Below are 10751 nucleotides of genomic sequence, written 5' to 3'. Positions count from 1 at the left end.
GAAATTAATGCTCCTGAAATTTTAATGGCGAATTTGTGTTTTCATGCGATGACCAAGTCGATTTATTTGTTTTAAACGTGAAATATTTTTAATATTGGCATTATAATAACTTATGTAATAACTTAAGACAGAAGGTCCTTTCAGTAGAGACTAAACAGATTAATCGACTTGGTATTACATAGATCTCACCACTTTTTACGCTGCGAGACTTGAGGTTTTTTACAGGATGTTTTTGATGGCATCTCACTTCTTTTTGTAAAGCGAACTTAAGTCCAATTTGTATGGAAAGACGGTTATTTTTTTCATAATTCAACATATTTTCCTATTGAAATGTTGTTCAGTTTTATGGGCTAAACACCTTTAAGTTATGCCTCATACAGTAGGTACCTATGTACACCTATTATTTTCTATTATACTACAGTAATAATTAATTCATTAACTGCAAATGTAACCTTGTAATCCTATATAAATGTATAAGATTACAAAGTTATTCTTGCAGTTAATGTATTTAGAAAACTGGACTGAAATTAGAAAATATTGAAATTTTCCCATGATTAAAATACTAAATTCTATTTGTATTCTAAATTTGAAGCTTCTAAGTCTGCTAGAAATGCCTTAGACTTTTGATGATCGGTGAGTCAGTGAGTCAGTGAATCAGTGAGTGACAAAATTCAAAACTTTAACAAGTTGTCATTCTTAAAGTACTGGTTCAAATTGACTGAAATTTTCAATATACCGTGTTCATACAATGACTGATAAGTCGCTAAAAATTCAGGCTTCTTGTTTTATCCACAACGAAATTATAGGGGGTCGAAAATGGCCTGAATTGCTTCGAGAAAAGATGGTACGGCCGTGCCGCTTTTTTTTGCTCGACTTGCGGGGGCACTGCCGTGCCCCCAGACATAAAGATTTTAACTTGAGTCATCATTTCTAGTAAAACTCGTGACTCGATCGAGTAAAATACGAGTAAAACTCTATATGTGTGGAAAAACCACAATTTAAAAGTCTAAACAAAGAATTTTAAATGTCACGACTCAATCGAGTAAAACTGTGTGCGTAACCTAACGTGTACCACAATTACGACTTTAACTACGTAAATACTACGTAAAGAATTTTACTCAATCGAGTCATCACTTCGAGTAAAACTGAATTTTTAACCCACTACACGAAAAAACAAAATATTACACCAAAACCTCAAAAATATCTACCACCTTCACATTTAAATCCAAAATATAGTTACAAAAAATTTTCAGCAGAATATTAACTTAAAAAATTACTTCTAATTTCTATTCTACGCTACATTTTCATCAATAACCAGACTTTCATCTATATCACTTAAACTACTATCACAAATTTCACTCGTACCTCTCAGAAAGCTCTCCATTTTTGAAAAACTCACCATAAGTTGTTTTTCAAACAAATTCGTATGAAATATATTCTTTTCCACTGTATCTTTTAGTAAATTTGCTAGTATCGGGTTAGATTTCAGCATTTCTTGTTTTATATTCAGATCGTAGTTTTCTTTACCATTTTTGTGAGTTCGCTTGTGTAAGATGAAGACGTCAGGGTCTTTGAAACATTTTGAACAGTCGTCGCATTTGTATGATGACTGTGTTTCGTTGTCTGCTTGGGTCTCTTGCTCTGAGCTTGATGATGTTTGCGGCTCTTCTACAGGTGGGGGTAGTCCTGAAAATGTGAAAAAATAATTAAGTAATTTCTATAATAATAATTTCAGGTAGTAATAGCCGAGTGTTATAGGCAGCTCCTACGCAATTGGTCGACTGTTCAAACTTGAGGCAAAACCAATGACTTTTCCAAGTTGTGTGTATTAGATGTAATAATCACTTGTTCCAACGGTGAAGGAAAACTTTGTGATGCAACTTTACATGCCTGAGAGTTTTTAGAACGGTTCTTGATGGAATGTGAAGTCCCCAACCTCCAATTCGCCAGCGTGGTGGCCTATCCCTTCCTTCATTAAGGGAGAAGACCCTTGCCCAGTAGTGAGGCATATAACGGGTTAAATTTATTTTATTACCATTACATTACATTCGTGGCATCCATAGCCAGTTGCACTCACCGGTCAGTAAAAGATCTGTGGGTTATGCAACCCTTCGCGCGGTCATTCCATAGATGGGTGACCGCATAGTGGTATCTGAACTGGGCGCCTCCGTGATTCGGAGGGCACGTAAAAAGTCGGTCCCGGCTGTTGTCAATTAAGATAACAGTCGTTAAGTCACGTCAAAGGCCTTTTGGGCTTGAACAACTTTGACACTAGGTTGACCACTAACCATACGATAAGAAGATAAGAACATTACCATTACAAATAGCGCTAAGGTTGAGCGGGTCGGTCACGCCAGCTGCCTGCATCGCCAACATCGTCTGCATGTAGATAGCTTGGGCTAACTGCTGCTGAATCTGAAATACATACATTTTGCATCAATACACATTTTCAAACAATCTGTTAACAATAAACTGAAGACATACCGATTGAATTATTTATACATAGAGTGATTATCGCCATTGACCAATATTAGAAAATGGTAACCACTTGTTTATGGTGTGAAATAGGATTAAATGCGGATCATAGGTTAAGAAACACTGCTTTATTATATAAATTACGACAACAAAGCAGAGCCTTCGCACGCACAATAATTAATCTAGATTATAATTAACAATTCTATACATCTTCAATATAAAGAAACTGTTTCGAACAGACCACTGTCAGCTATGTAAGTCTGTGTAATACATAAATTCTAAACTCTAAGTCTCTTATACCACCACCAGCCGTAAACTTTGCATACAACAATATCTGTTGTTGGTCTGCTCAATCAATCAGCCTAATCTTACTTCCAACTATGTAATAGTTGACTTCCAGTCTTACCCGGCTGAATACCAGTATTTTAAACTGCACGTTTGGCGCATTAGTTTAAGCGTAGTGGCGTAGCGCCGCGTGTGGTGGGTTCGAATCCCACCCGGAACAAATCTTTGTGTGATCAGCAAGAGTATTTGTTCTGAGCCTGGCTGTTAATTTATCTATATAAGTATACATTTAAAAGTACATATTCATAAGTATGTTTAACAGTTATCTGGTTGCAGTACAAGCTTTACTTAGTTTGGATTCTGATGACCAGTTGTGTTGTACAAATATTTTATTATTACCTGTGGATCTATAGCAGGTACATTGTTAGGTATATTACTCATCCAGGCGCCAGATTGCCTTCTCTGATACGGAGCTGGTGCATCTGTGGGCAGATTCTGTGAAGGTATCGCATCTTTACGTAGTGTTCGCCATTGACCTGCAAGTTTAAAATATGATAAATTAGTTAATTAATAAAATATAGTTTATGTTCAAGATCTTTTATCAGCAATGTTGTATTACAAAGGATAGGTTAAAATTATTAATTTTATTGATACTTTGGCCAAATTGGCTTCTCTTTAAACAATAAAGAATTAGATAAATTTAATTTTGATAAACAGATCACTAGGTATGGAATAAAACCTTTAAAAAAAAACAGAAATTAAATGATCATTGTACCCATTTTAGTATTTAGCGCCTTATTTACATATATACAAAATATCACATCTATTACTGACAGTGTAGGCGAAGGTGTATGTTTGTGTCATATCATTTAGAAGTAAATCACTGTGCTTATTCACTTATGTCGCTCTAAAGGCATAAACTCAAAAGTGGGTAGACATAAATAAAAAACCAAATTGTCTACATGTATGGAACACATTATGTACTAAAATAGATAGTAAACTAACTATATAACGTGTTTATAAAGTAGGTATGTAAGCGTTAATTACCAAAACACTATAGAAATCCATATACTACACAAAGTTTTACCAAATACCCAACAATAGAAAAATAACTTTTAAATAAATTCTAGAAATAGGCCATTATAAGCGGTAAAGCGTGTGTTTACTCACAGATTACAATGAAACAAAGTAAAGCGGACGAGAAAAGGCCACGATACCTAGCGTTTCCGTTATAATTAGAAGTTAATTACAGTGAAAAAACAACATGCTAAAACTACGTACCCTTATTTTTCCCCGCGCTTGTTATTGTGTAATCTTCCGGCTTGAAGTGTAAACTGCATACTTTAGAATACTTCGTATAAGGTTTCCCTCGTTTTAGTATATTATTCCACAGTTTTGCAAGCTCCTCATCTCTAGGAAATTGATGAAATGAAACGTTCTTCGCTTTGCCCGCCATTGACGTACATCTCGGCACAGTACAGTAATAAGGCATCTTGTTAACACAAAACTTGATGAAACACACAAATTAACATATCTAAATGATTATACTGTTAGCGATACAGTTGTATTTTTTTATAAAAACAAACAAAACTTCGCGCATAAACACCAAGCTCCGACATTTATCAAATTTGTGAAAAAGTTATAGTGCTGCCAGAGGTGAATTAAAAATAATGTTGTCTTTGATCGACTAAAGCCTTTAATTACTTTTTGTTTTACAATAAATTGTAAGCGTAACCTATTTTGCAATACTTATGTAAAAACTATAAATTACGGACAGTTATTGATATATTTCTTACTCGGGTCTCTTAAAATGGTAAGTAGCTCATATTTGAAAGTGTGAAACTACATTCGAATTGAATCACACAAGATCATTAAATAAAAATAATATTAATATATAAACTATATAATAAATAACTATATTTATATTGATTTCTAACGCAATGAAAGCTTTAGTCTTCTACGTAAGCGTTTGACAATAATTACTGATTAACTACTTTACCGTAGTTGGGTTAAGAAAAAATTAATAATATGCACTTAACTGGATATCACGACTAGAAACAATTTATAGCAGAATTGGCTAATAGATATACTTTACTATTTAATTACTAAAATAGCAACGACAATTACTAATAGTGATAAAAGCCATCGCATCGCTATTGTTTTATCTTTTTCCTGTTCCTTACTTGACACATCTTGTCATAACATTAAATTCGGTTAGTCGATTATCAAGAGGAAGAATGCTCAGTCTGCTACTGTGCGTGTAATAAAACGAACGATGTCAAAAATTCGTCTATGGTGATCAAAAGTGGCCATTTTTTTTTCGAAAAAAAAAGTGGGAAGGGAAAAATAGATGTCAAATATTTCAAGGCTACAGTGTGATGATTCCATTTTTTTCCAAACCAACGTGATAACGTTTTCAACAAATAAAATAAATAACAAATTAGTGTCCGGGACTAGCGCTTACATTATTATTTGATGTGTTGTGTTTGTTTCGCCGACTGTAAACACAGTTAACGCCGAAAGATAGCTCCAAAACTAAGATGGGCTATTATTGTACGGTTCCGCAGTGCACATCGTTAGCCGGCAAGACGAAAAACGTGAAGTTCCACAGGTTTCCCCGCGATGTGACTATGGCAGACAAGTGGAATTTGATATTGAAACGGGGCAAACCTTATACGAAGTACTCTAAAGTGTGCAGTTTGCATTTCACTCAGGCCGACTATAACGTCACAACTATGGGTAAGAATAAAGGTATTTCGGGTTTTTCCACGTCTGGTTAAAACATTAATAATATTTCCTTCGCGATGACTCACTGGCGGGTCTCGTATCTTATTTATTTTGCTTCCAATAAGAATCTTAGATGTTTTTATTTTGCTAACCATACTTTCGCTTTATTTAGCGGCTGTTTGTAGCATGACCATTGTCATTTTTGTTTTTTTTTGCACGTATATCGGAAACAATGAAAAAAATAATGTTTTGTAATTTTTTGCATAAAAAGTTTGTGTTACGATTTTATGATGAAATTTATGAAAATTTTAAGTTATAACTCTTCTGGTTCTGTTGCTAAGGCAAGTATTTAACTTATTTAGTTATGTTTAACCTTCAAATACAGACAAATTTGCTGTTTTGCTACACAACAGACAGTTAAATGTGGAAAAAATTAATTTGCATTTTAAATTTACGAGTTGAACTTGCAGTTTCAGTTTGTATTTTTATTAGTTTCAGTTGAGATTTAACCAAATATAGGAACAGTCTCTATTGGTAAAAATTCATTGATAGTGAATTTTTACCAATAGGGAGGTAAAAATTCATGGTTAGGTGTGCATGGTCCTTAACATGTTACTAACAAAACTAACTTTTAAAACTGCTTACACATGTGTTTCTTGTACTTTACAACAAAACCTTTTAAAAATAAGCAAATTTTGTCACAAACAACTTGCATAATACTTAAATAGCAGTAGTAGCGGAATAGTTCAACCATTGGGCTTGAAATGCTTGTCTGTAGGGTAACAAATACATATCTTAGCACACACAAAATCTACCCAAATATCAATCTTAGCTATCAACTATTATATCAACCACATTGTAAATAGTCTAGCGATTGAAAAGAGTGTTTGAGTGTGTCGCTCTTCTCATAAGACTGTCTTTCTAAGCAAGTGATAGATTCAGTAATTGTAGCGACTATCATAAATCACAAAATTTGAGATTATAGATGAGATTTTCAATTTGATAAAACAATACACAGGATTACTCGTGCTATATGTTTAATTAATATTTGTGGGTCCTGGCTATCATTTACATATCTTTGACAGCAGCTATTACCAGTAGTTAAAACCTTAAAAGTCTGATGACCAGTCTTACCAAAGGGTATCATGTTATAACCCAGGTAACTGGGTTGTAAAGGCTGATAGGTAGTTGCTCCATGTAAAACACTGGTATTCAGCTGCATCCGGTGAGACTGGAAGCCGACTCCAACATAGTATGTAAAAAAGGCTAAGATTGATTGAAAAACAGGATTGCTAATATTGTGTAACTCAGTACGTGTAATCTTAAACGTGTATTTCGAAGATTATGATCTCCATTTGCTTTGAGATTAAATCAATACAATAATAAAGTTTTGAATATTCAATTTTATGTTATTTTTAGCATAGTTTCTTTATTTTGCTAAAATGGTAAGAACTTTTATATTAATAATAATGTATAACAAAGTTTTAAGGACTTAAAGACATGGCTAAACTTTACACAGTAACCCAATTATGTTCAAAGAGTTTGTAAGTTCAGGCAAGGAAAGAAAAAAAACGAATTATTCTATTCTTCTATATAAAGAAGGAAAGTAATTGCTTTTTTTCTTAAGTTACAGACCTACAGATCAGTACATAGCTTTATTTAAATCTAGCACTACACCCCTTGGTATAACATTGTCATATTTTCAAAGTTCTGACTACTGTTAACGACTGTCAAAGATCTTTGTAATGACAGCCGGGACCTACGAATTAACGTGTCTTCCGAAATATGGAGGATCTCGGCATGTATAAAATGGTCACCCATCCACAAAACAACCTCGGCAAGCTTAACATCAGAGATCGATCCGCGCGGCTGTTGTTAACTAAGCCACGTGCTCCTCACTAAGCCATGTAAAGGTTCATGATATACCTAAAAAATTCAAGTTCTGGATCTGCCATTTTATAATATACACAGTCCCTATTTACTGTATAAGCAAATACATCTAAGCAGATAGATCTTTTAAGGGAATCCCCTCTGTATAAAGGAAGTGATAAAGTGCCATATTCTTTCTGACTGAAACTATGCGGATTTTTTAGAAATTCGTACTACATGTTTGTAAGCTTACAGCAGCAGCCAGTGCAACCAGTGAAATGTCAAACATTTTTTGTCAGGTTCTTATCGTATGGTTAGTGGTCAACCTAGTGTCAAAGTTGTTCAAGCCAATAGCCCTTTGACGTGGGTTAACGACTGCTATCTTAATTGACAACAACCAGGACCGACTTGCTACTTCCCTTCCGAAGCACAGAAACCCCCAGTTCAAATACCACTAAGCGGTCACCCATCTATGGAATGACCGCGCCAAGGGTTGCTTACAGATCGTTTACCGACCGGTGAGCGCAACTGGCTAAGAACGCGTATTTTTTTCAGTTCAGGTTTTTTACTTTATTGCGCGTATTTTTCCTAATCTTTCTTAAACGTATTGATACAAGTCAAAGGTACTTACCCTAGATAATATTTCAATTAAATTGAATTTATTTCTACAAATGTGGGCACATTTAATACGTGAAAAATCTCTTATAATCTCTTTTTTGTGTAGAGAAAAGATTTTATTACAAGTTCATACATACTATAATGCGACAAGACTTTTTCCCCGACCATATAGAATTATAGATGCTTAAGTCGCTTTTGCCATATTTTACCTGTAGGTGTGCAAAATTGATGATGCAGTCCATTATAATGGTAAAGATTTACATACGTCATTATACGTCATTTGGTACGATCCTTACAAACTTCCCTTGCTTCATTCACATACATACATGTTGTCATACAGGACCGTTACGAGTACTACGCACTAAGAGAAAAATATTCACTGTGATAACCGAATTTTGTTAATTAATGTTAGCTTGTATTGTCCCACTGATGGGCAAAGACCTAATTTATATTAAAATATTTCTCGATAGTAGCCCGAAGCTTGGTAAAGTGCCCGGTATATGGTAGTAGACTCGCCCCCTATTAGATTGTTAATAACGAAATGTGAAAGTATTTCATACACCTTTTTTATACCTTCGGATATAATATCTTATAAAATATAAGTGTTATATTATTATTATGTACTAGCTGACCCGCGCAATTTCGTTTGCGTCACTTAAGAGAGAATGGGTCATAATTTTCCTACTCGTACCTTGCTCCTATTGGTCGTAGCGTGATGATATATAGCCTATAGCCTTCCTCGATAAATGATCTGTTCGACACAAAAATATTTTTTCAATTCGAACCAGTAGTTCCTGAGATTAGCGCGTTCAAACAACAAACTCTTCAGCTTTATAATATTAGTATAGATGTATGAATAATGACCCCACCATTCTAATTCCACATGGCTTAATAGGTACTTCCCCTAGATAAAACTAAGACCAGAAATTGTCTTTTTAAATGCATAATATCACGCCTGTTATACCCAAAGGTGTAGGCAGAGGTGTATAAAATATACCCACGTTTCGTCATTAACAATGTTAGTCCCATGTAATAGGGGGCGAGTCTGCTATATACTATATGCTAAATATATATTGAACCTTTTAAATTAAATTACTATAACCTTTAGTTAAAATTTGCGTAAATTGTTTTGCAGTTTTAGAGATAGCCTCTTAAAGATAAACTAAGTTTTATAATTCCCACGGAAGCTAGTTAAAATTAATAGCAATTATTATGCAGTTAAATTAACTATTTAGTTAAATTTAACTGTCTTTTTTCACGAGTAGTAAGGCTACTGGAGTTCACACGGTCTTAAGTGCGATTATTTTTCTTTTTTCTTCGCTTCTATGAGACATAGCGTGATGTTATAGCCTAGAACCTTCCTCAACAAATGGACTATTTACACAAAAATATTTATTCAATTCCAAGTAGTAGTTTTTGAGATAAGCGCGTTCAAATAAACAAACTCTGAAACTTCCCCGAAAAGATTCCCCGGGATAAAAAGTATTCTACTAAACTTTTTGTGTCCTACATTTTGTCCAAATGAAATCTAGTTCGTTAAAAAGTAACAAAGATACATCCATATAAACTTTAGCATCCTACTAATATTATAAAAGCGAAAGTTTGTGAGAATGTATGTATGTATGTTACTCTTTCACCCAAATACTACTGAACCTATTACGATGAAATTTGGTATATAGGTAGCTGAAGACCCAGAATAACACATAGGCTACATTTTATCCCGGAGTTCCCGAGGGATCGGGATTTACACGGGAAGGGTTTACACGCGGACGAAGTCGCGGGCGGCGTCTAGTTTATAATATTTATAGGATTTTTCATTTAACATTCAAATAGTAATATAACAATACGTAGTTTATTATTAAATTAATTATACAATATATTTTGGTTAAACTTTTAGTTAGTTTTTGTTTCAGTCTAGGATTTAACTGAGCGTAATAAATAGCATTTATTTCTAGAAAGACATTATTTAATTATTCGGTATGACGTCTAAATGTTATCTAGTTCTATTCATAGTAACAAACAATGTAGCCTTTCTTCCAACTATGTTGGAGTCGGCTTCCAGTCTCACCGGATGCAGCTGAATACCAGTATTTTACATGGAGCGACTGGCTATCTGACCTCCACAACATAGTTACCTGGGTTACAACTTACAACACGGTACCTCTCGGTTGTCAGACTTTCATGCTTCTGACTACTGGTAACGACTATCAACGATCTGTGATTTTAATTCAAATTCGCATCCCACGCAAGTAATCGAGGGCTCAAATCTAATACACCAATGGCTTTTAGAAGTGATGTGTGTATTAGAAATAAGTATCACTTGTTCCAACGGTGAAGGAAAACATCGTGATGCAACCTTGCATGCCTGAGAGTTCTTTAGAAAAGTTCTTGAAGGTATGCAAAGTCCCCAACCCGCACTTGGTCAGCGTGGTGGACTCTAGGCCTAGCTCCTCCCTCATTACGGGAGGAGACTCTTACGCAGCAGGTCAGTGGGTCAGTTATGTTAGTCCCTGCGACACAACAGCAATTCTTAGTGCGGGAGTAGTCTTTTTGAAGGATAAGAATCATAAAATTTTGTTTAAATCTGTTTAGCAGTTTTTGAGATTATCGCATAAAGACAGATGGATAGCGGGGATTTATAAATGTATTAATAAAATAATGGTAATTTCCCATATCCATTGGTTTCATGATGTCATATGTTTTATGAACCAGTTATAAACAATAATTGTTTAGATGACACTAATTGAAAAGGTTTTCCTTGAAATTATAGAAAAAAA

General features: G+C 34.4%; 2 protein-coding genes across 3 annotated transcripts in view; one reads left to right on the top strand and one right to left on the bottom strand.

Annotated features, from left to right (window-relative positions):
- Positions 1-726: 726 nt before the first annotated feature.
- Positions 727-4371, bottom strand: LOC142984790 (uncharacterized). The gene is made up of 4 exons (XM_076132607.1): positions 4042-4371; positions 3160-3296; positions 2316-2415; positions 727-1686 (listed from the first exon to the last, which is right to left on the bottom strand). The coding sequence occupies exons 1-4, from the start codon at positions 4250-4252 to the stop codon at positions 1292-1294; spliced, it is 843 nt and encodes a 280-aa protein (XP_075988722.1). The 5' UTR covers positions 4253-4371; the 3' UTR covers positions 727-1291.
- Positions 4372-5024: 653 nt separating this feature from the next.
- The window catches only part of LOC142984813 (uncharacterized), a 43815-nt gene continuing 38088 nt past the window's right edge, over positions 5025-10751 (top strand). Inside the window, exon 1 of one of the 2 annotated variants that reach the window (XM_076132648.1) lies at positions 5025-5499. In XM_076132648.1, the coding sequence (XP_075988763.1) occupies positions 5301-5499 (199 nt within the window). In that variant the 5' untranslated portion in view covers positions 5025-5300. Of the gene's footprint in view, positions 5512-10751 lie in introns of both variants that reach the window. The other variant, XM_076132647.1, reaches the window with a different exon arrangement.

Source organism: Anticarsia gemmatalis, chromosome 28, assembly GCF_050436995.1.
Source record: "Anticarsia gemmatalis isolate Benzon Research Colony breed Stoneville strain chromosome 28, ilAntGemm2 primary, whole genome shotgun sequence".
Taxonomy (NCBI): domain Eukaryota; kingdom Metazoa; phylum Arthropoda; class Insecta; order Lepidoptera; family Erebidae; genus Anticarsia; species Anticarsia gemmatalis.
The sequence above is the reverse complement of the archived record's forward strand: the minus strand, read 5'-3'. Positions and strand labels throughout refer to the sequence as shown.

Excerpts from the sequence above, each read along its gene's own strand:
- LOC142984790 (XM_076132607.1), bottom strand. The coding sequence starts at position 4,252 with ATGCCTTATTACTGTACTGTGCCGAGATGTACGTCAATGGCGGGCAAA. Across the intron at positions 2,416-3,159 it reads TACCTGCTATAGATCCACAG|ATTCAGCAGCAGTTAGCCCA; the intron begins GTAATAATAAAA and ends TATGTATTTCAG. Across the intron at positions 1,687-2,315 it reads CCTTAGCGCTATTTGTAATG|GACTACCCCCACCTGTAGAA; the intron begins GTAATGTTCTTA and ends TCACATTTTCAG.